Source organism: Thamnophis sirtalis, unplaced genomic scaffold (assembly GCF_051295495.1).
Source record: "Thamnophis sirtalis isolate CommonGarterSnake01/CBP01778 unplaced genomic scaffold, rThaSir2_p1.2 scaffold_2, whole genome shotgun sequence".
Classification (NCBI taxonomy): Eukaryota; Metazoa; Chordata; class Lepidosauria; order Squamata; family Natricidae; genus Thamnophis; species Thamnophis sirtalis.
The window spans coordinates 61426289-61453701 of NW_028261382.1; the positions used below are offsets into that span (position 1 = coordinate 61426289).

Genomic DNA, 27413 nt, shown 5'->3' on the forward strand with positions numbered 1-27413 from the left:
GAGCCTGGTGAGATTCGAGCTGCCAAATTGCAGGCAGCTGGCAGTCAGCAGAAGTGGCCTGCAGTACTGCATTCTAACCACTGTGCCACTGCGGCTCATAATAAACAATAGGCCTAGGTTTAGTCACCTTGCAAAGCTCTCCTTGTTTATTTCACTTAATTTTTGTATTAAAGAAACTCTTTTGCACACACTGCTTGTTTACATTGCAACCTTACAACTTATGTGCTGGTGCACAGTTCTCTGCATAATTCTCTTAAGATTTTCTTCTCTCTCCCTCTCTTCTCTCTCTCCCTCCTTCCCTCTCTCCTTTCCTCTCTCCCTCTTTCCCTTTCTTTCTCTCTCCCTCTCTCTTCCCCTCTCTCTCTCTTTCCCTCTCTTGCTCTCTCTCTCTTTACCTCTCTCACTCCCCCCTCTCTCTCACTCCCTCTCTCCTTCCCTCTCTTGCTCTCTCTCTTTCCCTCTCTCCCCTCTCTCTCCCCCTCTCTTTCCCCTTTCTCTCCCTCTTTCTCTCTCTCTCTCCTTTTCCCTCTCCCTCTCTCTCTCCTTCCCTCTCTTGCTCTCTCTTTCCCTCTCCCCCTCTCTTTCCCTCTGTCTCTCTCCTTCTCTCTCTCCCTTTCCCTCTCCCTCCCTCCCTTTCTCCTTCCCTCTCTTGCTCTCTCTTTCCCCCTCCCCCTCTCTCACTCCCCCTCTCTTTCCCTCTCTCTTTCTCTTTCTCCCTTTCCCTCTCCCTCCCTCTCTCCTTCCCTCTCGCTCTCTCTTTCCCTCTCCCCCCTATCTCACTCCCCCCTTTCCCTCTCTCTCTTTCCCTTTCTCTCTCTCCCTCTCTGTCTCCCTTTCCCTCTCCCTCCTTCCCTCTCTCCTTCCCTCTCTCGCTCTCTCTTTCCCTCTCCCCCTCTCACTCCCCCCTCTCTTTCCCTCTCTCTCTTTCCCTTTCTCCCTTTCTCCCTTTCCCTTTCTCCCTTTCCCTCTCCCTCCCTCCCTCTCTCCTTCCCTCTCACTCTCTTTCCCTCTCCCCCTCTCTCACTCCCCCCCTCTTTCCCTCTCTCTTTCCCTTTCTCCCTTTCTCCCTTTCCCTTTCTCCCTTTCCCTCTCCCTCCCTCCCTCTCTCCTTCCCTCTCACTCTCTTTCCCTCTCCCCCTCTCTCACTCCCCCCCTCTTTCCCTCTCTCTTTCCCTTTCTCTCTCTCTCCCTTTCCCTCTCCCTCCTTCCCTCTCTCCTTCCCTCTCTCGCTCTCTCTTTCCCTCCTCCCCTCTCTCCCCCCTCTCTTTCCCTCTCTCTTTCCCTTTCTCCCTTTCCCTCTCCCTCCCTCTCTCCTTCCCTCTCGCTCTCTCTTTCCCTCTCCCCCCTCTCTCACTCCCCCCTCTTTCCCTCTCTCTCTTTCCCTTTCTCTCTCTCTCCCTCTCTCTCTCCTTCCCTCTCTCGCTCTCTTTCCCTCTCCCCCCTCTTTCACCCCCCTCTCTTTCCCTCTCTTTCCCTTTCTCCCTCCCTCCCTTCCTTTCCCTCTCTCTTCCACCCATCTCTCTCTCCCTTTCTCTCTCTTTCTCTCTTTCCCTCTCCCCACTCTCTTTTTAATCAAGACAAATAAACAGTTAAGAAGAAAACAAAAAAACCCAAGGAATTGTAGGACAATTCACATGGATGGCTACGCAGCCAGACCACACCTTTCATCCACTCTCTTTGCATCGCGAAACACACATGATATGTTCATTATCTTTCATTTTAGTGTTTCTAACTTAAAATTAACAGCTCCGCGCAGCCTGTTCTTCTTTTGGGGGTGGGGGGGAAGACGTCTCTAAAAAGAGGCAGCTCAGAATGATGAATGCCCAAGGCAGAACCATAGTCTCTTGGGGCTGCGTCCTGCGTTTTGCAGGGAGAAACTTAAACTTATTGAACTGAAAAGGTGTTTCCAGTCTCGTCAGGGAAAATAAAGTGATAAATCAGAATCATATTCGCCCTGGTTGATGTGACAGCTGCAAAGCAGAAACCAACCCACACAAATTCTTATTTTCCGAGGCTGGTTATTAATTTGCCTAACCCAACCAATCCTTCTTCGATGTAAATATATATCTTTAAAAAACCCTTTTTTGTTTTATGTATTCATTTTGTGCTGGGCCTCGCTTGAAACCATAGGTATCTGTTTGCATCCAAAATGTGATGGATGAAATCCCAGTGCTGGTCAAACAATTTTGAGAAGATAGAATAGAATAGAATTCTTTATTGGCCTCATGAGATTGAATAAACAAGGAATTTATCTTTGGTGCATTTTGCTCTCAGTGTACGTAAAAGAAAAGATACCGTAATTCCAGGTTGCTTCTCTCCTTGATTAGTTTCCACCCATTGCTTCTTGTTCTGCCCTCAGGTGCTTTGGAGAATAGCTTGACTCCCTCTCTTTGTGGCAGTCCCTGAGATACTGGAACACTGCTAATTCCTGCTAGTCCTTCCTTCCTTCCTTCCCTCCCTCCCTCCCTGTCCCTCCCTCCCACCCATTTCTTTCTCTCTTCCTTTGTCCATTCCTTTGTTCCCTTCCTTCCCTCCCTCCCTCTCTCTTTCCCATCTCTTTCATTCCTCCATCCATCCATCATTTCTGTCTGTCTTCCTTGATATCATAGTAGGTAACAAAGCTGCTTATAGTTCCTTCCCCTAGTTTTTCAGGAGGAAATATGGGTGGTTTTTTTGTATTTTTTAAAGAAACATGAAACCCACTTTAGGATCTGCTCAATAGCTGGCTGGCTTTCCTTCTCTTTGAAGGGTAAAGAATTCGGTCACTGATGTGACTAGGCATAGCAAGAGGACCCATTTTTAAAAAAATGTGGGAGGGAGAGGTTGCCTATCTCAATATGAACTCATCTTTGCTTGTTCCAAAAGTGCTCTTTCAAAAAGCAACTGGGCTTTCTTAGCTGTTTTTTTTTAAATTGAAAATGTTTCACTTCTCATCCAAGAAGCTTCTTCAGTTCCTGAAGAAAAAGCAGCTTTTGAAAAAGTACCTTTGGGACAACTATGACTTGGATGATTGTGCAAATGGAAACCCAGAAGACAAGGGTAAGGATTAGTCCACAGGATGCCAAATGGAGAAAGAGGGAGAGACAGAGAGAGAGAAGGAAAAAAGAAAGAAAGAGGGAGGGAGGTAAAGAACAAAGGAAGAAAGAAAAAGAGAGAAAGAAAGAAAAATAAATAAATAGGGAGGGAAGGAACGAAGAAAGAAAGAAAGAAAGAAAGAAAGAAAGAAAGAAATAGGGAGGGAAGGAAAGAAGAAAGAAAGAAAGAGAAAGAAAGAAAGAAAGAGACAGAGAGGAAGAAAAAAGAGAGGGAAGGAAGGAAGAAGAAGAAAGAAAGAAAGGGAATGAAAGAAGAAAAAAGAGGGAAGGAAGGAAAGAAAGAAGAAAAAATGGAAGGAGTGAAAGAAGGAAGGAAAGAAAGAGACAGAAAGAAAGAAGAAAAGAGAGGGAGAGAAAGTGGCAGAGACTGGAAATGGTTATCAAGTGAGGAATGCAATAAATACTTGGGATTTTTAGGCTGAGCCGTAAGCTAGAAGCAGGGATAAACTGCCAACGTTCTGGTATCCCAGGGTGCTGCTAATAAAACTATTTTTAAAAAATTCTATTTTAGACACAGACGGAATTACGTTCATCTGTCAGAACAAGCGTGCCCGAATTTTAAAAAGCCGAAATTGATGTACATTGCGACAGCAGCGTTTCCTAAACTATGCAAATGGCTTTCTTTGCAAACAGCTTTTAGAAAGCTACGGGGAATGTATTTTTCCAACTTCGTAAGCTGACATAAATCAAACAAGAACCGAATATACTACGTAAGGTGCCTAGTCGTAATATTTAATAGGGGGAGGAACAAAGACAAAAGCTGTTAAATTCACCCTGAATGGTATTTCAAAATATGCAAAACCATTTCTCTTTCTTCGGAATATATGTCACTTAAAACAAAAAGAAAAGAAAAATAAGAGATAAGGTTGTGAAATCAAAGCTAACGAGAAAAGTGTAAAAGATGAAAAGGAGTTGAAAAGCAAGGAGGGGTCAGGAGCCACTTTAGCCAGGAAAAATACCAGATTTAACTTATAGATAAAGTAAAGTGAAAGGTTCCCCTCGCACATATGTGCTAGTTGTTCCCGACTCTAGGGGGTAGTGCTCATCTCTGTTTCAAAGCAGAAGAGCCAGCGCTGTCCGAAGATGTCTCCGTGGTCATGTGGCTGGCATGACTCAATGCTGAAGGCGCACGGAACGCTGTTCCCTTCCCACCAAAGGTGGTTCCTATTTTTCTACTTCCATTTTTACTAGGTTGGCAGAAGCTGGGATAAGTAACAGGAGCTCACTCCGTTATGCGGCGCTAGGTATTTGAACCACGGACCTTTCTGATTGACAAGCTCGGTGTCTTAGCCACTGAGCCACCCCCGTCCCTATTGGATTAGCACAGAGCAAAATCTACATCTCTTGTCTTTAAAATCATGGGATTTCAAGGGCCACCCTAAAGTGCTGCTCTGTAAGCTGTAGATACAACCCTCACCAAAGGTGGTTCCTATTTTTCCACTTGCATTTTTTACGTGCTTTCTAACTGTCAGGTTGGCAGAAGCTGGGACAAGTCACGGGAGCTCACTCCGTTATGCGGCGCTAGGGATTCGAACTGCCAACCTTTCTGATCAACAAGCTCAGCGTCTTAGCCGCTGAGCCACCTGATAGGTTACAGATACTTGGATATAAATAGCTGAGTAAACTTAATTTTTTCTTATTAGGCTTCACGGGTGAGAGCTGATATCTCCCGTTCCCAATGTAGAGATAGTCCTCAACTTACTACAGTTCGTTCACTGACAGTTCAGTGTTACAACAGCGTTAAAAAAGTGACTCCTTCTCCATTTTTTCTTCCTCCTGTAATGAAACATCTGCAAGAAAGCCACCAAGCTCAGAGAGCATCAGGGACTCCACAGTCATTGTTATCTCACCCCACTCACAAACCCCACTCTCTTCTAGCACTGATGATGTTCCCTAGTTGGGTAATGAAATGTCGGCAAGGAAACAACCAAGCTCAGAGAGCACCAGGCACTCCACAATCCTCTTCACAATGCCCACTCCCTTTTAGTGCTGATGAAGTTCCCTAGTTGGGTCATGAAACGCCGGCAAGAAAGCCACCAAGCTCAGAGAGCACTAAGGATTCCTCATTTCAGCCCTGAGCTACAATGATTCCCCTTTATTAAGATCTATCCTGTTTCCTTCTTTCTTTGCTCAATTTTGATGTGCTAACTGCTTGCTTGCAAAAATATGTTTCTAGGTTTTCGTGATCCTGGTTGCCAAGATCTGGCCTGTTCTCCCTTCAAACCAATATTTATTGCTTCGAGCTGGAGGAACTTCCGCTTGCAATAATCTTGGCTGTCCCACCAGGACCCCAATTTGTGGTCTAAAAAGTGGGCAAAAATACACCTGCAGTTTTATACCTGTCTCAAAAGAGGGAAGATGCAGTTTGGACTTCACCGTTCCGCTAGACGGGGGGAAAAAATCCCGAGCCTTTACCCTGTTTAAGCTCAACAAATATTAGGGAGTTAGTTAATTTCCCTCTGAAGGTTTTATGGTACCAAAGATGGATGCCTAATTCATATCACTGCATATATTTGACTAATTAACTTTTCATTTGTTTGGGGACGAGTTTATTATGCACATCTACGCAGATAATTTTATTCTGCTGATGGACTTTCTTTTTTTAACCTTCTACAAGCATGTTTTTCCTTCGGTAAAGATTGGGTGGTGTGTTGATTTGGCTTCTGCACCCCTCCCCTTCCTTAATTCCATAGGTGTGTGCTGACATTGAGTCCTATTTATGGTATGGTAATTTTAAGTGTTTTTTTTTTAATCTAATTGGTTCTTGAATGCAGTTGGTGATTATCCCGGGAGGATAAAAATAGCAGACATGGATTTTACAACAAGGAGATGTGATTAGAATATACAATGGTTGGTTCAGCGAAATATATAAGAAAATATTAATAACCAACTAATGGAATTGGCACAAAGAACTGTGCTAATTTAGTATATTGGACCCATCTTAGATGCTTCTAACATTGCGGATAGAAGCGTTGGGAAGGGAATAATCAAATTCTCCCTGGATAAATGGAATTTTCTTTTAATTCTTTGAAGGCAGAAAAACCGAGCTACTCTAGGGCAATTCCATGTCTCTTTCAGCAAAAAGATTTTCCTCATCGGATCTTAGCTGCTAATTTCAAAAGTGTTGGTTTTTTTTTAATAGTTAATTTTAAAAGCAGATTAATTGGATCAAATCAATTAAAAAAAATATTTTCCATGCTGGAGTCCTCCGCTTGCTTTTCTTAACCAGTGTCCCTACTGTAGAAATGTCATCAGATTAATTTGGAGAAAAGAAAATAGTTTGCTGATTTCTGAACAGGAATTGGGATGGGGGGGAAATCTTCCTGGGCTGAAGATTGCACAACGGTAGAACTGAATCCATTTGCGGCGCAGCATAGGTAGAAAACCTGGCTCACATCCTATTTGATTGTTGCCTGTAGAAGGGGGTGAGGTACAGGTACCTCGGTCCATATACCAAACGAATGCCCCACTGAGATAACCATATCAAAACAACTTCCCTTATGTGCAGCCAGAACCTGAAAATAACATTTAACACAGCATGGTACTTTAGCAAAAATGGTTCAGTTGACATCAGCTTATGTGGGACCGATTGGGGTAGATTGATTGCAGGGGTGACACTGAAATATAATGTTATCATATTCTATTCACCTATATCTTGAATCCTTGTATTCTATTCCAGTTTCATTTTAGACTGCATTTTATTCCCATTTCATTTTACACCGTGTTTTATTCCAATTTCATTTTAAATCATGTTGGATTCCAATTTCATTTTAAATCGTATTTTATTCCAATTCCATTTTAAATTGCATTTATCAAATTTTAGTAATCATCTGTTTCTGGAACTTTGCACTTTGATTGGGCCCAAGCGCTAATCAATAAATAAAGATGTAGTAGATGTTAATGACAATGTGCAAATAAAGGATAAGTCGAACTGAATCTAAGATTTAAGTTGCCAGTTTTTGCAAGGAGAACTCATTTTCTACTTCTTCTGCTATTTTTATCTTTTAGCACCACTAATGGAGATGTAATTTACTATTACGGAAACAAAGGAGATCCAGAACCTGTCTTCCTAAATCCCGGTGGGTTAAATAATAATAATAAAAATAAAAAACCACCCTACTTGGAACAGCTTATATCCTCTGACGTTACCTTAACAGTTCCTAGGTCCTTGATTAGGACTCAAGCTGTTGAGCTACCAACCAGCCCCAAAGGCTGTGAAATTCACCAAAGATTAACATAATAATAATAATAACAACAACAACAACAACAACACAACCTTGATTTATTTAAAGCAGTGCAGTGGTGAAATTCAATTTTTTTTTACTACCGGTTCTGTAGGCATGGCTTGATGTGCATGGCAGGGGAAGGATACTGCAAAATCTCCATCCCTACCCCACTTCAGGGGAAGGATACTACAAAATCCCCATTCCCTCCCCACTCCAGGGGAAGGGTATTGCAAAATTTCCATTCCTACTCCACTCCAGGGGAAGGACACTGCAAAATATCTACTCCCTCCCCACTCCAGGGGAAGGATACTGCAAAATCCCCATTCCCTCCCCATTTCAAGGGAAGGACACTGCAAAATCCTCATTCCCTCCCCACTCCAGGGGAAGGACACTGCAAAATCTCCGTTCCCTCCCCACTCCAGGGGAAGGATACTGCAAAATCTCCATTCCCTCCCCACTCCAGGGGAAGGATATTGCAAAATCCTCATTCCCTCCTTACTCCAGGGGAAGGTTACTGTAAAATCCCCATTCCCTCCCCACTCCAGGGGAAGGGTATTGCAAAATTTCCATTCCTACTCCACTCCAGGGGAAGGACACCTCAAAATATCTACTCCCTCCCCACTCCAGGGGAAGGATACTGCAAAATCCCCATTCCCTCCCCACTCCAGGGGAAGGACACTGCAAAATCCCCATTCCCTCCTTACTCCAGGGGAAGGACACTGCAAAATCTCTGTTCCCTCCGCAATCCAGGGGGAGGATACTGCAAAATCTCCATTCCCTCCCCACTCCAGGGGAAGGATACTGCAAAATCCTCATTCCCTCCCCACTCCAGGGGAAGGATGCTGTAAAATCTCCATTCCCTCCCCCTTCCAGGGGAAGGTTACTGCAAAATCCCCTGAAGCAGTGATGTGTCTGCATACCTGCATTTCCTTTTTTCCATGATGGACATGAAGATAAAGGGCTATACATGTCATATTTTGAGAGAGTCAGAGGTGGACAGCTACTGCCTGCTTTGGACCTTGGCGATTTTAAGACTGGTGGACTTCAACTCCCAGAATTCCTCAGCCAGCGGAGAATTCTGGGAGTTGAAGTCCATCGGTCTTTTTTTGATTTTTATCAAATTTATTTTGATAATATACTTTTGGAGTAAAAATCTATCTAAAGATTGTTTTCTATTTAAGATACATTAACAATTTAATGTAATCAGTATGAAATGGAACTTAATTATCTAGCTTGAGGCTGTATATTTTGCAATATTGGGACTGTGAGGTGAGTCAACAGAAGGTCAGAGGAGGAGCTGCTGTGGGACAGAGATACAATACAATACAATAGCAGAGTTGGAAGGGACCTTGGAGGTCATCTAGTCCAACCCCCTGCCTAGGCAGGAAACCCTACACCACTTCAGACAAATGGCTATCCAACATCTTCTTAAAGACGTCCAGTGTTGGAGCATTCACAACTTCTGGAGGCAAATCCCAATTTTAATGATTAATTGTTCTAACTCTCAGGAAATTTCTCCTCAGTTCTAAGTTGCTTCTCTCCTTGATTAGTTTCCACCCATGGCTTCTTGTCCTACCCTCTTGTGCTTTGGGGAATAGTTTGACTCCCTCTTCTTTGTGGCAACCCCTTAGATATTGGAACCACTATCATGTCACCCCTAATCCTTCTTTACATTAAACTAGACGTACCCAATTCCTGATTCTCAGCCACTCTCCAGGTTAACAGTAACGGAGTGGGAAGGGACCTTGGAGGTCATCTAGTTCAACCCCCTGCCTAGGCAGGAAACCTTATACCGTTTCAGACAAATGGCTATCCAACATCTTCTTAAAGACTTCCAGTGTTGGGGCATTCACACCTGGAAGTTCTGAAAGGTGACAGTTGCTCATTAAAAATTATGATTTAACTTAGCTTGGTCCCGTCCATTACAATTTAAACCAAGTCGATATAAATCAAGCCTTTTCACTTGTGATTTAAATCGTGATTAAAATCGACTTGATTTAAATCAAACCCACCCTAATTTGGGGGCCTTTTTGTGATAATCCAGCTCCGGGAACAAAACAAAACAGGCAATTCTTTTGATCAAACAGCCTTAATAAATCTTTTTGCTGGGTAAGATAACTGCAAACCTACTATTCGCGGTTTCCGTTTACAGTCTCTAGCAAAGTGACTTTTATCACACTGGGATACTTAGCGTTAAGGCTTTTATTTCCCTGCTTACCTGTGGCAAAACTACAGGGCTCCAGATAACAAAGTCTCATTGTTGCATTGAAGCATTTCCTTTTTTTTTTAGCAAGCTGCTCCAAACATAAAAACCTTCCGGATTATCTGGGGTATATTTTGTATCATTTTATTCCCCTAAGCAAAATCAGTGAATGCATATCTTGCTGTCTAGTTAATCATCCCTTTTTTGCCCTGCAAACTCAAAGTGGCTTCACAAGAACTTCGCCATCTCCCCAGTGGTGAAATTCAATTTTTTTCCCCTACCGGTTCTGTGGGCGTGGGTTTTTTTTTTTTTTGAGGGGGGGGGGGGGTCATGTGACTGGGTGGGCGTGGACAACTTTAAAAAAAAAACGTTTTTAGTGTTAGTTAAAAAATGCTTTAAAAAGGGTCCAATAATCGCATGGCACAGCTGATGCTGATCATTGGAACCTTTTTTCTTAACTTTTTTAAAGCATTTTTTTTTACTACCTGTTCGTCCGAACCAGTAGTTAAAAAATGCTTTTAAAAAGTTTTTTAAAAAAAGGTTCCAAAGATCGCACGACACAGCTGATCGTCACAGCTGATCGTCAGAACCTTTTTTCAACTTTCTTTTAGCATTTTTTTCATTACCAGTTCGGTTTCGACGATCAGCTGTGGTGATCAGCTATGCCTCGTGATCGTTGCAACCTTTTTAAAAACTTTTTAAAAGTATTTTTTTTACTATTGGTTCGGATGGATTAGTTAAAAATGCTTTGAAAAGTTAAAAAAAAAGGTTCTGATGATCAGCTGTGCTTCACGATCGTGGGAACCTTTTTAAAAAAAACTTTTTAAAGCATTTTTAACTACCCATTTTCCCGAAACGGTAGTAAAAAATGCTTTTAAAAAGTGTTTTAAAAGGTTCCAATGATCAGCTGTGACAATCAGCTGAGCCACGTGATCGTCCGAACCCTTTTTTGAAACTTTTTTAAAGCATTTTTTACTACCTATTCGCCCAAACCAGTAGTTAAAAAATGCTTTTAAAAGTTTTTTTTTTAAAGGTTCAGAAAATCACACGGCACAGCTGATTGGCACAGCTGATCATCAGAACCTTTTTTAAACTTTATTTTAGCATTTTTTTTACTACCGGTTCAGTTCCGACGATCAGCTGTGACAATCCGCTGTGCCGAGATTGTGGGAACCTTTTTAAAAAAACTTTTAAAAGTATTTTTTAACTACCTATTTGCCGGAATCGGTAGTAAAAAATGCTTTAAAAAGTGTTTTTAAAGGTTCTGATGGTCAGCCGTGACAATCTGCTGAGCTGCGTGATCGTCAGAACCCTTTAAAAATGTTTTTAAAGCATTTTTTTACTACCGGTTTGGCGAAATAAGTAGTAAAAAAGCTTTGAAATGTTTTTTTAAAAGTTTCCCACGATCCCGTGGCACAACTCTTTTTTTACTTTTGAAAGCATTTTTAACTACCTATTCACCCGAAAAGGTATTAAAAGAATGCTTTAAAAAAGTTTTTTAAAGGCTCTGATGATCAGCTGTGACAATCAGCTGTACCGCGTGATCGTCAAAACTATTTTTAAAAACTTTTTAAAAGCATTTTTTTACTATCTGTTCGGGCAAACTGGTAGTATTTTTTTACTACTGGTTCGGGGCGAACTTGCCTGAACCGGTAGCATTTCACTCCTGCGTCTCCCAGCATTTTTAGTTCCCAGAAACTGAGTTGCATGCACAATGGAAAATGGTTAACACGCAGCGAGAGTTGGGCTGAAACAAGCCATGTTGTTGCCACGGTTTCTGTGTTTCTACGCCAACGTAGCTTGATTTTTGTGCGTGTCGTGAACTTCTCACCAAGGTGAAAGCAGCTGTGGGCATCTTCTTCGTGCTTCATGGCAAAAGGCCTGAAGGTAGATTTGTTCTCACCACACAGGGGTCTACGGCTTGAGCAATTCTTTGCTGGATACTCCCTGGAAGAAACTTCAGTACGGAAAGCAGCTTTTTTCAGATGTCGTCAAGCACAGCCAGAACCTCAAGAAAGAAGACTTGGTCCAGGAACTAATTAAACTGCTGAATAACCAGGACCCGTAAGGCTCCGTGTCCTCTCTTGCTTTGCTCCAAACTGTTCTCAGGGGGACTGCAGATGTCCAAGGGTCTGTGATATTGAGAGTTGTAGGCCATCAACATCTGGAGACTCATAGCTTCCCTTGCCTTGGCTTACAGACCAACTTACTTGATGGCGACATGGTCCCCATCCAGAATCCAGGAAATAGAGTAGAATAGAATATAGAGAATAGAGAATGGAATAGAACATAGAATGAAATAGAATATAGAATACAACAGAATATAGAATAGAATATGGAATATAGACTATAGAATGGAATTGAATATAGAATAGAATATAGAAATGGAATGGAATTATAGAATAGAATAGAATAGAATTATAGAATAGAACAGAATTACAGAATAGAACAGAATTACAGAATAGAACAGAACAGAATTACACAATTATAGAATAGAATTACAGAATAGAATTACAGAATAGAATAGAACAGAATTACAAAATAGAATAGAACAATTACAAAATAGAATAGAACAGAATTACAGAATTATATAATAGAATTACATAATAGAAGAGAATTACAGAATAGAAGAGAATTACAGAATAGAATTACAGAATAAAATTACAGAATAGAATTACAGAATAGAATAGAGTAGAATTCTTTATTCTTGAGTGGCTAACTGCAGGCCAGTACTGGTTCAGAGACTGGGGATTGGGAACCCCTGCCATAATTCATCAGGGATATGACCCCCAGGCTTCCAGGGGTGGGCTTCAAAAATTTTAGCCACCTTCCTCTTCCTGGTTGCTGGGTGAGCATAGCCTGGTGGATGTGGCCTAGTCGGCCTCCTGCACCACGGCAAGGAGGGCGTTTTTGCCCTCCCTGGGCTCTGGAGGCTTTCCTTGAGCCTCCGGGAGGGGGGAAATGCCCTCCCGCAGGCTCTGGAGACTGGAAACTGGTCTGTATCCGGTAGGCCCGTTTTTCGCCCTCCCAAAGCCTCTGTGCGTGTCCTGCACTTACCTGCATTCAAAACGCATCGTGTGGAGACTCCTGGGAAGGGCTGGGCCAGGCAGGAGTGGGATTTGGGGGGTTCTCCGAACTGCATAGAATCTTAGCTAGGGATTCTCCTGAACCCCTGCAAACTCCCAGCAGCCCTCTCCTGCAAGCTTCCCGCCCTTTTCTGTGAGTCCCTATGCCTAAGCCGTGCTTGCATTTAGGACTCTTGAGAACAATTGTACAGGTAGTCCTCGTACTGATGGTGGTTGCAGTGTCCCGGGGTCACACGATACCCTTTTGCGACCTTCTGACCAGCCAAGCCGAAGGGGGAAGCCAGTTTCACTTAACCATGGGCTACTAACTTATCAACCCTAGTGATTCACTTAACTGTTGGGGCAAGAAAGGTCGTAAAATGGGGCAAAACAAACAAATTCCTCATTTACCAGCATAAACGTGGGCCTCAGTTATGGTCGTAAGTCGAGGACTACCTATACTGGTGTCTCCAGTAAACAACTACGAGATTGCTCCTAATTTTTCCCCATCGTTTAATGACTCTGTTAATCTAGTAGTGAAATTCAATTTTTTTTACTACCGATTTTGTGGGCGTGGCTTGGTGGGCGTGGCAGGGGAAGGATACTGCAAAATCTCCCTTCCCACCCCACTCTGCGACCAGCCAGAGGTGGTATTTGCCAGTTCTTTGAACTACTCAAAATTTCCCCAGAACCTGCTGAATTTCACCCCTGCCGTAATCCCTTCTGGGGTGGAGTTGGGGCAACTGAGTGGAGCTGAGTATTTATTGGCCGGATGCCCTTCCTGTCGCCAATACGGAATTTAGCAGCAGCTATATTCTCATTGTGGCCAGACAGAGAAATAATCAGCTTCTACCTAGGATGGAGCTCCTCATTGTGAGGCGAGAGCTCCATCTGTAGGCCATAACACCAATTACAAGATTACCCCTATGCCACCAATAAATACCCATCTAAGCACAGGAAGTGGTGAATTTCAGTTCCATGATCTCTGATTTGGCTTCTTTTTTATTCAGTCAGCTTCCGGACCCTGCAATGGAGGACCAGGGAAAGGATTACGTCCTTCCATTCCTAAACAAGTACGCAGCTTTGTGCGTCCGATGTCCAGATTATGGAACCAGGTAAGAGGGAAATTTTACTGTCTCAATTACATTTTAGAGAACCTGTAAGTGAAAGGAGGACGCGGTGGCTCAGTGGCTAAGACGCTGAGCTTATCGATCAGAAAGGTCGGTGGTTTGAATCCCCGGCACCGCGTAACGGAGTGAGCTCCCATGACTTGTCCCACCTTCTGCCAACCTAGCAGTTCGAAAGCATGTAAAAAACACAAGTAGAAAAATAGGAACCATCTTTGGTGAGATGGTAACAGCATTCTGTGTGCCTTCAGCGTTGAGTCATGCCAGCCATATGACCACGGAGACGTCTTCGGACGGCGCTGGCTCTTTGGCTTTGAAACAGAGATGAGCACCGCCCCCTAGAGTCAGGAACGACTAGCACATATGTGCGAGGGGAACACATATGTGAACACATATGTCTTTACCTTTATCTTTTTAAGTGAATGCAGTCCTCTCAGACTACAGCTAATCCTTGCAACCTCTCATTTTGTGACCCTTCGAAATTACAATAGCACTAAAAAAAAAAGAATGAATGAGCTGGAAGGGGCCATGGAGGTCTTCTAGTCCAGCCCCCTGCTCAACCAGGAGTTACGATTGGACCTGACTTGGCATTCCAATGGTCTCCTGATCAAAATTTGGGCACTTGGCAATCTGACTGTATTTACAACAGTTGCAGCAACTGGGATCACCGGATCACCAGATCACCAGGTGGCGCCGTGGTTAGAATGCAGTATTGCAGGCTACTTTTGCTGACTGCTGTGGCTGCTAGCAGTGCTATTGTTTTTCCTTCCTTCCTTCCTTCCTTCCTTCCTTCCTTCCTTCCTTCCTTCCTTCCTTCCTTCCTTCCTTCCTTCCTTCCTTGCCATGGTTGCACTCTATCTAGAATGCAGTATTGCAGGTTAACTGTGCCACAGTCTGTTGTTCGATCCTGACCGACTTAAGGTTGACTCAGTCTTCCATCCTTCCAAGGTCGGTAACATGAGGGCTCCAATTGCTGGAGGTCATAGCCTGACATTATAAACTGCTTAGAGAGGGCTGTAAAGCACTGTTAAGCAGTATATAAATCTAAAGCCTAGTACTAGTGCTCTTTTTTCCCCTCCCTCCCTCCTTCCTTCCCTTTTCCTGTTTCCTCCCTCATTTTCCTTCCTTCTTTCTTCTCCCTCTCCTTCCTTCCTTCCTTCCTTCCTTCCTTCCTTCCCATTGTAGTACAGTGATTAGAATGCAGTATTGCAGGCTAACTCTGCCCACACACCAGCAGTTTAATCCTGACCGGCTCAAGGTTGACTCAGCCTTCCATCCTTCCGAGGTGGGTAAAATGAGGACCCAGATTGTTGGGGACAATAGGCTGACTCTGTAAACCACTTAGAGGGGGCTGGAAAGCATTGTGAAGCAGCATATAAATCTAAGTGCTATTGCTAATGCCCTTCCTTTCCTCTCCTTACTCCCTCCCTTCTTTTCTTGCTTACTTGCTTCCTTGCTTCCCTGTGGTTAGAAAGCAATATTGCAGGCTAACTCACTGCCCGCTGCCAGCAGTTCAATCCTGACCAGCTCAAGATTGACTCAGCCTTCCCAAGGTGGGTAAAATGAGGACCCAGACTGTTGGGGGCAAGAGGCTGACTCTGTAAACCGCTTAGAGAGGGCTGGAAAGCACTGTGAAACAGTATATAAATATAAGGGTATAAGGTATATAAAAGTAAGGTATATAAAAATCTATTGCTATTTGCAACCGCATGATTCATTGAACAATTGCAGTGATTTGCTTAATAATCGTGGCAAAGAAAAAAAAAGGAAATCAGCTGTGACTTACTTAACAACCACCTTGCTTAGCAACTGACATTCTGGTTCCAGTTGTTATAAATCAAGGAGTAAACCTGTAGTAATTACAGCCAGGAAAGGTCCACCCCAGATTCTACTGCTGGCTGACACCAGATAGAGAGGGTATAATTTTTCCTGCCATTTTTAATAGTGAATGGGTGAGTATGCATATACCTGATGTAAATAGAGTTTACCTACTCTGCGTTAAAAGGAAGAAGTCCCATCAAGATCCCCCAGCCCAGGAAGAAAGAGCCCACCCCTCAAATTAAATTGCTGCTCCCAGACATAAAAGCCATTGTTCGCTCCAGATTTATTGGGCTCTCTGCAAAGGAATTGATTACTCTGAGACTTTGATGCACCTATTGCCAACGTATGTTTGGGGATAAAATAAGCACTCGCTGCCATAGATCAAAAGATGAAGACGAAAAAAAGAAAGTTTGGTGACAAACAGCCAACAGGAGTCAGAATTTGTGGCCTGAGGCATCCCACAAAGTGAATTTCCCATGCAGGGAAATTTGAAGGAAGGCTCCTTTTAACTCTGGGCTGGACCCCACCCGGAAAACTTGGTGATTTCAATTGATTGCCATTGTAATTTATTGATTACAGTTATTACCTTTCGTAAATGTCCGACCAAGCCTTGCAAGCCAGATAAGTTGATTATAAATCAAAATCCAATATTATCGGGAAGCCAAGAGGCAAAAACCTTTGCTTTGGTTTATCTGTCTTCCTTTCCCCCCTGCCCCCCCCTTTCCAGGAGAGTGTCATAAATCCCGAATTTGGCCCGATATAGAGACACAAACAAGGACACAGTTGAGCTTCTCCATTGGGAATTGATTTGGCAGGGCGGATGGAGGTGCCAGTTGAAAAAATTATAGGTAGACAGCAGTGGTGGGTTGCAGGTGGTACTCCCCGGTAGGGGCATACCGGAGCCTGCCCGGAGTACCGGATACCGTTCCAGTATGGTACGGTGCTCCGGAGGGCCCACCCGCCCTCCCGAGCTCCTTACTGGTCTTTTAAGTCTTCGGCGCTTCCGCGCATGGCAAGTACAGCGTCTGTGCGACACTCCGCTGAGCAGCTGGAGCATTGTGGAGGCTTGCAGAGGCGCTAAGATGCATGCATGTGCTGCGCGCGTCCATGTGGACGCTGCTGCGCCCGTTCCAACAGTACTGGTTGGAATGGGATCCGGAACCCACCACTGGTAGGCAGCCTCCCTCTCCTCCTTAAAATTTTGCACCCTACTATTTTAAGGAGAAAAGAGCATCCTTTGGTGCACAGGGGATAGAACTGGAACCATCATTGGCATCAGTGGTGGGTTCTGGATCCCTTTGCAACCGGTACGCTGCGACGGGGCCGGGAGTCCCCCACGTGCATGCGCACCATCGCCCTGCGATGCTCCAGCTGCTTGGTGGAGCAGATGACTTACTCTCTGGAGACAAATACTGTGGGGGTAGGACACCCCTCAGGGGGGGTGTTCTGTTAAGATACAGCATGTTGGGCCTTTAAATGGCTTCTACTGTACTGCCTTAAAATGGATTCTACTGTACAGCGCAGTGGAGTTGCCATGGTAACGGCTTCACAGTACTCCACAAGGGGGCTCCCTCTGGTAAGGGCGAAAATCCAACATTAAAAATTATGTTGGGTCCGGACATTTTCCCCCTATAAATAAATACTCAAACAATGCCAGGTTATCAGATAATCTCTAATAAAATCGGGCCAAAGGTCCGGAATTCTACTGTGTAAAGCAAAGAGACAGGATCTTAAGTTGCTGCCCTTAAGGGTTTTTTCAACCCCATTTTCAATTTCCCATCTGTCTTCAGCTTGTTTCTCTCGTTGATACATGACTAAAGGGATGGACAGACGAATGAAGAATTAGGAACCCTGAAGATGATTACCTTAGAACTACCTTAATCTTGCTTGAAATAAATCCTCTCCCTTTGGCCTTCCGTGGAGGAAATCCTGACTGTTTAGAAGAGCATTGAAAAATTATTAATAACGCTCGGAGTGGTTTTGAATCCTAATCCATCTTTTCTATCCGTTTAGCTTTTAAAATGCAATTGAATTTGTTGCATTAGTATCACACACACACACACACACACACACACACACACACACACAGATATATATGTTGTGGCTCGGTAGGAGCCTTTGGAGCTGCTATCAGACTGACACAGAAATCTACTGTGAGTGGTTTCAGGATGCTCACAGGAGAAGATAACAAGCAGCTGGGACTCATTAAGGATCTCCTCCTATGGATAAAAGACTGATGGTGCCACGCCTTAGTTGCAGAAGTTCGTTTGTTCGGTAGTTCCGTTCCGTTCCTGTTCGAGTTCGTGTTCATGATTCAAAGAGGCACTTGGATAAGTGATTTGCTTTCTGTAAACCTGGTTTGCTGTGAGAGTTTGTTTTTGCATTTGCTATTTAACTTTTTGCCAGAGAATTTATTTATGTTTATTTTGGGCTAGCAGCCAGCAAAAGCCGGGACTGATAATGACATTCCTTTGCAAGCTGTGTATGGCTGTCATTTCTGAATGAGCAAAGAGGGGGTTCAGAACATTATATATATATATATATATATATATATATATATATATATATATATATATGTGTGTGTGTGTGTGTGTGTGTGTGTGTGTGTGTGTGTGTGTGTGTGTGTGTGTGTGTGTGTGTGTGTGTATAATCTATATATATATATATATATATATAATCTATATAATATTATATATATATATATATATATATATAATTTATATATATATATATATATATATATATATATATACACACTTATACTTAAAGTCACATTATCAGCATAAATATAACATACATATATATATATATATATATATATATATATATATATATATATATATATATATATATATATATATATATATATATATATATATATATATATATATATATATCTTGCGGTGGACTGCTTAGTGTCCTAAAAACAGCATAATATAGATAGACCTCGACTTACCACCACAATGGAGCCCCAGATATGCAAAACATTTGTGAATTTTGCCCCATTTTACGACCTCTCTCGCCACCATTGTTAAGTGAATCGCAGCCATTGTTAGTCGTTATGTGACTCTGGCTTCCCTGTTGACTTTCATCCCTGGAAGCTCTCAAAAAGAGACTGGACTGCCATCTGGTGTAGGGTCTCCTCCTTGGGTGCGGGGTTGGACTAGATGACCTACAAGGTAACGGCGAGGATGCAAGTGTGAAAAACGGTCATAAGCAGGGGTGGGATTCAGATGGTTTTGGACCAGTTTGGGCAAACTGAATGCTCATTTTACATCTAGTTCGCTGAACCGGTAGTTGCAATGACTGGCTGGCCATGCCCACACTGCCCCTCCCCTCCCAGGAGTTTCCACGCGGCCCATTTTGGATGCCAGGTAAATGCAGGACCTGCACAGAAACTCTGGGAAGGCGAAAAACGGGCCTCCTGGAAGTCCAGAAACGAGCCCATTTTCAGCCTCCCGAGGTCCTGCGGAGCCCAGGAGAGGCCGTTTCTGTCCTCCCAGAGGACTTGAGGAAAGCCTCCGGAGCCTGGGTAGGGAGAAAAATGGGCCTACCGGAAGTCTGAATACAGGCCCGTTTCAAGCCTCCGGAGCCCAGGAGAGGTCGTTTTCGCCCTCCCAGAGGCTTGAAGAAAGCCTCCGGAGCCTGGGTAGGGAGAAAAATGGGCTTAGCAGAAGTACAGGAAGTCTGAATACGGGCCCGTTTCAAGCCTCTGGAACCCAGGGAGGGAGGAGTTTTCTCCCTCCTGGAGGCTCGACAAATATCTCTGGAGCCTGGGGAGGGCATAAATGACCCTCCTGCCATGGTGCAAGTAGGCCACGCCCGCCATGGCCATGCCCACCCAGCAACCAGACAGAAAACCCGGTTGCTAAAATTTTTGAATCATGAGTCTTTTTTTTTTCAGGGCCGCCGTAACTTCGAATGGTCACTAAAGGAACTGTTTGTAAGTCAAGACTGCCTGTACCTGTGCCGATAAATAAATAAATTTCTTGTCCCTCCCCCTCCCTTTTTTTTTTTCAGAGCGAACACCATCATTCTCGTCGACGGGGAAGGACACGTCACCTTCACCGAACGGGCCATGCTGAATGCTGATATCACCCAGTGGAAAAGCAGCACTTACCACTTTCAGCTGCAAATATAATCACTGTCCTGCGGATGAATTGGAAAGGAGGAAGCAAAAAAGAAGAAGAAAACGAATTGCCGGTCTGTCAAGGCAAGAACCTAGTCAGCATTTCAAGAGAGAAGATCCAATTTTTACGTTGCCTAGAATCACTGTAGTATTCGTGGAAGGACAAGGGGGAAAAAAACCAAACACATTTTGTGGTGCATCTGTACAAAATCCAGAACAGAAGCATTTGAATCAGGAAAAGCAGACTCTTATCTTAAAAACAAGCTCTTTTTTTGCACAAAAGGATCTGTGCTGGTTTTGGGGAGGAAAAAAAAAATCACGTATATCTCCTTGGAGCGGAAAATCCCCCCACAATTATTTAACTCGCTTAATGAAAATCCCAAAGAATTTTGGAGAATCATGTATGGTAACACTCCTATTTTTCCTCTTTTCCTTTGGCTGCCGAGAGCTGGAAGGCAAAACCGACGAAATGACAGAGTGGAAAACAAAGTCACCATTTAGTATTGGCAATGCTGTGCTATCTTTTAATGTAGCATTAGCTATTTGTAAGCATTTTGTGATTATATAGAATGTGGGGTGGTTGGTTTTTTTTTTTTTTTTAACAGAGGTGCCTGTAAGAATAAGAGGAATTCTCTGTGCTCGCAGTGATTGGACCGATGGAAAAATCCTTAAAATCAGATCATTGTTTCTTCCTTCTTTTCCTGGCCATATAACAAAAGCTGGTGTGACGAAACCAGGTTTTGTGGTTTGGCCTTGTTTTGTTCTAGGGCCTCGACTTGTCGATCAAGAATCACGTTTATTCCAAATTTCCTTGGGGTTGCTTTTAAAAATTACTTTAAAGATCGAGCGATGCTCTTTCTGGAGTCTGAAGCAGGAAAAGAAGGGAGAAATATATAAAAGGGGTACGGGCCCCCAGGGCTGGGCTGCTGGGGATTCACAGGGGTTCGAGAGAACCTCTAGCTAAGATTCTATGCAGTTCGGAGAACCCCCAAATCCCACTCCTGGCTGGTCCCGCCTACCTGTCCCCTCCCAGGAGTCCCCATATGGCCCGTTTTGGACACAGGCTAAAAGAGGGTGAAAATTTGGGTGCATCTTAAACACCGAATGTAACCCCGCCCACCCGCCGGCCTCTGGCTCCCAGCAATTTGCCTCCTTGCAGCAAGCAGCCCATTTCAGCTTCAGCACAGCTTGATTAACATAAGCAGCTGATGGTCGGTTGGATTGGCCTCCCAACCATCAGCTGTTTCAAGTGGCAGAGATTTCCATTGCCTATTGCTGCCTGCACGCCCCCCCCCCCGTTTTTGCCCCCTGCATGTCATTTTTGGCCTCCGCGCACCCCATTTTTGGCCTCTGCGTGCCCCATTTTTGGCCTCAACGCGCCCCATTTTCTGCCCATTCTGATCCTTGCTGCTCAAAACGGGTGGAAAATGGGGCGCGCAGAGGTCAAAAACAGGGCGCGTGGAGGCTGAAAACGGGACGCGAAGGCTGAAAATGGGGTATGTGGAGGCGGCAATAGGCTATGGCAATCCCTGCAGCCTAAAACAGCTGATTGTGGGGAGGCCTGACAATCAGCTGCTTGTGCTAAACTGAAATTGAAACAGGCTGTTTGCTGCAAGGAGGCAAATTGCTGGGAGGCAGATTTTTTCCCCCTTGTTTTCCTCCCCAAAAGCTATACTTATACTTCAGAGCGACTTATACTCCAAAAAATACGCTAGCTTATTGAATGGAAAGCTGGCTCTACTAAGGTGGCTCTTGCAGTGAGGTTTTGTGGCTAGGCTTGCCAATTTAAATAGAGAGAGGCACTGCCGGTGGTTTAATGCACTCCCTTGCAGGCCGCAGAGGGCTTAAAGTTAATTCCTCAAATGTTAAGATTGCTTGCCAGTTCTCGGCCCGCAGCTGACAGTGGTGCTTTTGTCAAGAAATATTAAAAATCCCAGCCAATTTTTTCTGCAGTTTAAACCCCATGAGTTGAGCCCGGTTACTTTAAAAAAGGGACTGCGAGATTTATTCCCCCTGGTTTTGCATTCTGTCTCTTCCTGCAATATATATTTCTTTCCAAGTTAGCATTCCACAGATGGCTGAAACCATCTAGATTTTTATTTTATTTTATTTTATTTGCTTTCCTTACAGTTCTAGAAGATTTAATCGATGGCTTAGCCTCTGTCTTCAGGGCCCCGGGTAGCAACCGGGCGAAGGATTCTTACAGGATGGGAAATTAGGATTAAGCTGGCAGTAAAGCAGGCAGAATGGAACCCCAATTTCAAAGCACATTATACCATTCGAGGGCCAAATTCGTTGTAAAACACAGGGGTGTAAATCCAATGTCCAAAGGTCCTAATGAAAGAGAATCTTTGTAGCTCAGGGTTCAACTGTGGGGTGTTTAGTGATAGAATAACAGAGTTGGAAGGGACCTTGGAGGTCTTCTAGTCCAACCCCCTGCAATGCAGGAAACCCTATACCACTTCAGACAAATGCTTGTCTAACATCTTCTTAAAAACTTCCAGTGTTGGAGAATTCATAACTTCTGGAGCCAAGCCGTTCCACTTATTGTTCCACTTATTGAAGGCCCTCATCAGAGCCTTCCCCAGACACCAGGAGTGGCCCAGGTTCCCCCCCCCCCAACCTCCTCACTGTCTTGAGTCTCCCACCAGCTCCTCTGGCCACTGGCAGGCCACAACGCTTAGCAATACCCCATGCAACTAGGACATAATAAATTGAGAGAGGGCTGATGGGGAAATAAGGCCTATTTGAGAGAGGGTTTGACTGTTCAGTCTGTTCTGATGGCTTACGTCACCTTCACAAGAAGAAGGGCGGATGTGAACAGGTTCTTTTTCCATATTTAATTTGTTTTATTTATATTACTTTCCATTTCCACCAAACAGCGTGGTATCAGGGTTTCAAACAATCAAAATCCACATATTTGTTATAATATTCATCACAATACTATTGATAATATAACTATATTATTATATTCTATTATAACTAGTATTTAAGAAGATGTTGGATAGCCACTTGTCTGGAGTGTATAGGGTTTCCTGCCTAGGCAGGGGGTTGGACTAGAAGACCTCCAAGGTCCCTTCCAACTCTGCTATTGTATTGTATCTATCCATACAGTTACAATAGCACATAATATCTTCATCATCAAATTCCCCACCCCAAAATAAACCCACCAGTCTGAATGTAACATGCAACCATTGTCACCTCAAGACCTCGTAGCCTTTTTCTCTGACTCATCCCCCCTCCCACTTTCCTACTTTTATACAGCTGGTCCTCGACATACGGTTGTTTATTTAATGACAGTTCAAAGTTACAACGGCTTAGGAGTCACATGACCATTGCAGCATCTCCGCCATCACGCGGTCCAAATTCAGAGTCAGCTTGGCAACTGACTCATATTTATGACGGTTGCGGTGTCCCAGGGTCACGTTTTGCGACCGTCAGACGAGCAAAGTTCCTAAGGGAAGCCACATTCGCTTATCAAGCCTTGTTGCTAACTTCACATCTGCAGTGAATCCCTTAACAGATGTTGGGCAAGAAAGGTCATTAAAGGAGGCGAAATGCGCTTAACAAACGTCTCGCTTAACAACATAAATTTGGGGGCCCACTGCCATTGAAAGTCGAGGGCTACCTGTACAGTTCAAAGGGTGTGGGATGATGCCTGTCTTCACATGCCTATTTGAACCCAGAAAATTAATAGACATTACAACCATGCCTTAAATTAAAATCAGCCAGAAGTTTTGAATTTCTACCTTTTGTAACTGAGGAACAAATCTCGGACCGAATAGGTTGCTTCATTAATTCCTTCTTGCCCGCCAACCCCTCTCCCTCTATCAAAATATTTTTCTGGCGTTGCTAAAAAAATATTCCAGATATCCTTTTCTGGATTCTGAACATACCAATGAGGGGCAATGCAACATTGCTGTCTTGTCTCCCCTAGTCCTTCTCTTCACTAGACTAACCATGCCCAGTTCCTGCAACCGTTCATTGTCTGTTTTAGCCTCCAGTCCCCTCATCATCCTGGTTACAGATTAACAGAGTTGAAAGGGACCTTGTAGGTCATCTAGTCCAGCCCCAACCCCTGTGCCCAAACAGCGCCTACACCATTTCTGACAAATGGCAGTCCAGTCTCTTCATGAAAGCCACCAGTGATGAAACTGCCACAACTTCCAAAGGAAACTTATGTCCCATGGGTTGATTGTTCTCACTGTCAGAAAATTTCTCCTTATTTCTAGGTTGAATCTCTCCTTGTTCAGTTTCCATCCATTATTCCTTGTCTGGCCTTCGGGTGCTTTAGAAAATAGCTTGACTCCTTCCTCTCTGTGGCAGCCCCTCAAATATTGGAAGATTTCTATCCTGTCTCTCCTGGTCCTTCTCTTCACTAGCCTAGCCAGGCCCAGTTCCTGCAACCGTTCATCGTAGGTTTTAGTCTCCTGTCCCCTAATCCTCTTTGTTGCTCTTCTCTGCACTCCTTCTAGTCTCAACATCTTTTGTCATAGTGTAGTGACCAAAACTGGATGCAGTATTCTAGGTGTGCCATTACTTTATAGAGTAGTATTGGTACCTCCCTTGATCTTGAGTGTATCCCTCTGTTAATGCAATTTAGGATTGCATTGGTTTTTTTGGCTGCCGCCACACACTGCTGGCTCATATTTAGCTGGTTGTCCACTAAGACTCCAAGATCCGTCACACGGTTAAGTGGGAAGATGTGGAGACCTAAATCCTGGCTTGATGGAGGAGGACGTAACTCTGTAGCACCCCACAGCATGGAGTTCTGAGTAAAAGTCTCGATGCTACCTCACTTTCAGGGAAACCAAACCAAATACAACCACATCTGCTTGGGGTACAAGTGTTTAATCCTAAACTAACTGTCAGGAGAACTAATTTTTGAGGATTTTTAGAACATGAAGGGCAGTTCAGATACTTTAGGGGGCATCCACTCCCCAAATCTGCAACGTGGCCTGGTTCATTCAAGCTACAAACTACAAATTGGAATTGCAGTTGCATGATTTGCTGTGTCTTGTGTGTGATTTATTTTAGGGGCACAAATTCATACACATGCAAACCGTAACCAAGGAAATAACATTTGAGGTTATTATTTTTTTGTGCTACATGTAAAAACGGAAGCCAAGCTTAGTGTTAGCTGGGACACAGGTAATCCTTGATTTAGAACCGTTCGCTTAGCAACTGTTTGAAGTTACAACAGCGCAAGGTGGATAAAAAGATATTTTAAAAAAAAATCTCGGATTTTTAAAAAACATTTAAATAGGATTTTTAAATTTTCGATTGGATATTTTTTACCTTTATTAAATTTATTTTAATAAAATGCTTTTGGAGTAAATCTATTTCTATCTCTAATTTAAGATACATTAATAATCTTGTTTATTCAGCATGAAATGGAGCTCAGTTATGTAGCATGAGGCTGTATATTCTGCAATATTGGGACTGTCGGTGAGCCGCTGCAGGACAGAGATGAAAGTTGCTCTTTAAAAATGAGGATTTAAATCAAGTTGATTTAAATCAAGCCTTTGTACTAGTGATTTAAATCGACTCGATTTAAATCAAATCCACCCTGCAACAGCACTAAAAAAAAAGTGACTTACGACTGGTTCCCATGCTTACAAATAGCCAGGTGCATCTCCACCATCATGTCATCAGAATTGAGCACCATTGGTGACTTTCCCAGGTAGCTTCGAACAAGCGAAGTCAATGGAAGGTGAAAGCTGGATTTGCTTAACCATTGCACTGATCCGCTTAATAACAGTGGAGGGGAAAAGTCATAAAATCAGGTGCCACTCACTTAACAGCCTCCTTGCTTAGCGACAGACATTTTGCTCTGAATTGTCATAAACCGAGGACTTACCTGTGTGCTGCCCATTGGAGAGGCTTTTGAGGAATTTGCTAAAGGGTAGTTTAGCCTTTAAACCCAGTTCAATTTAAACTGAAATTTTGGGGTTGCTCAGGGTCACTGAAATATGACTTTTTTAAAAAAAATATCCACTCCTTTTTGAAGCTTGTTTGATATCGTCACATTCGCCTGTATGCAAATGTAACCAATAAACTGATTGATAACTTTTTTTTGCTGTTGCAAATTAATTAATTTGCCTGAAGGATCATTTGGTGGGTCTGAGTTTTCCTGCCGTCCCACGAAGCAGGTTCCACACCTATCTTTCCGTTGATGGGAAACTATACATCAACCAGAGCTGAAGAAGCTTCTTGGGTGAGAAGCGAAATGTCTTCAAAGAAAAACTAGAAAGTCCAGTTGTCTCTTGAAAAAGCACCTTTGGGACATCCTGGAATCTGATTAGCCTAATCTTCCCATCTCAGTTGTTTTCTTGGCTGGCTGCAGAGCCCTGATTTCCTTCCAAGGTAATGGATCACCAAGCGTAGTAGATTTGATACCCTTTGAGATGGTAGTTGTGTCTCCAAAAGCTTAATTTGTAATGTTGGATTTTCCCCCTTACCGGAGGGAGCCCCCCCCCGTGGAGTACTGTGAAGCCGTTACCATGGCAACTCCACTGCGCTGTACAGTAGAAGCCATTTTAAGGCACAACAGGCTACATCTTAACACAACACACATACCCCGAGGGCTGTTAGGAATGTCTTACCCCCATTGTTTCCAGAGAGTAGGTCATCTGTGTACCAAGTTTGATTGAATTGCTCAATCAAAATCCTTCTGAATTAAGAGAGTTGGAAGGGACCTTGGAGATCTTCTAGTCCAACCCACTGCTCAATCCGGAGACCCTATACCATTCCAGACAAGTGACTGTCCAGTTTTCCTCCTTCGGTGGTCTTCCAAGAAACAAGAATCATTAATTAATGGGAGGTGGAAATCTGGCTCATCAACCCTACATGATAATTGAAATCACCATTAAGCTGTGGTGGCGTGGTGGCTTGAATGCATTATTGCAAGCTAATTCTGCCAACTGCCAGCAGTTTGATCCTCACAAGCTCAAAGTTGACTCAGCTTTCCATCCTTCCGAGGTGGGTAAAATGAGGAGCCAGATTGTTGGGGGCAAAATGTTGACTCTGTAAACCGCTTTGAAAGGGCTCTAAAGCACTGTGAAGCGGTATATAAGTCTAAGTGCTATTGCTTCCTTCCTTCTTTCTTTCCTTCCTTCCTTCCATCCATCCATCCATCCATCCATCCATCCATCCATCGTGACAGTGGTTAGAATACAGTATTGAAAGCTAACTCTGCCCACTTCCAGCAGTTGGATCCTGACCAGCTCAAGGTGACTCAGCCTTCTGTCCTTCCAAGGTTGGTAAAATGAGGACCCAGATTGTTGGGCGCAAGAGGCTGACTCTGTAAACCGCTTAGAGAGGGCTCTAAAGCACTGTGAAGCGGTATTTAAGTCTAAGGTCTATTGCTATTGTCTGTCCTAAGTGTTTGTCCTTCCTTCCTTCCTTCCCAGTGCTTATAATGCAGAATTGAAAGCTAATTCTGCCCACCGCCAGCAGTTGGATCCTGATCAGCTCAAGGTTGACTCAGCTTTCAGTCCTTCCGAGGTGGGCAAAATGAGGAGCCAGATTGTTGGGGACAAGAGGCTGTAAACCGTTTTGAGAGGGCTGGAAAGCACTATAAAGCAGTATATAAGTCTAAAATGCAATTGCTCTTAAATAGACCAGTATTGTCAATGCTTTTTTACGCCTAACTGCTCCACTCTAGTGATCTGCTTATATTTTCTGCAATCCCACGGTTGCAGTGCTCCAACTGGATGGATTCGTACGTGCATCCTTGCACACTTAA

At 43.6% G+C, this 27413-nt stretch overlaps 1 protein-coding gene across 3 annotated transcripts in view; it reads left to right on the plus strand.

The window, feature by feature from the left end:
* TANGO2 (transport and golgi organization 2 homolog) overlaps positions 1-25740 on the plus strand; it is a 58027-nt gene extending 32287 nt beyond the window's left edge. For all 3 annotated transcript variants that reach the window (XM_087705756.1, XM_087705757.1, XM_087705758.1), the window contains 4 exons: positions 7104-7174; positions 11435-11588; positions 13600-13704; positions 19558-25740. In XM_087705756.1, the coding sequence (XP_087561882.1) occupies positions 7104-7174; positions 11435-11588; positions 13600-13704; positions 19558-19678 (451 nt within the window). In that variant the 3' untranslated portion in view covers positions 19679-25740. The remainder of the gene's footprint in view (positions 1-7103; positions 7175-11434; positions 11589-13599; positions 13705-19557) is intronic.
* The last annotated feature ends 1673 nt before the right edge of the window (positions 25741-27413 follow it).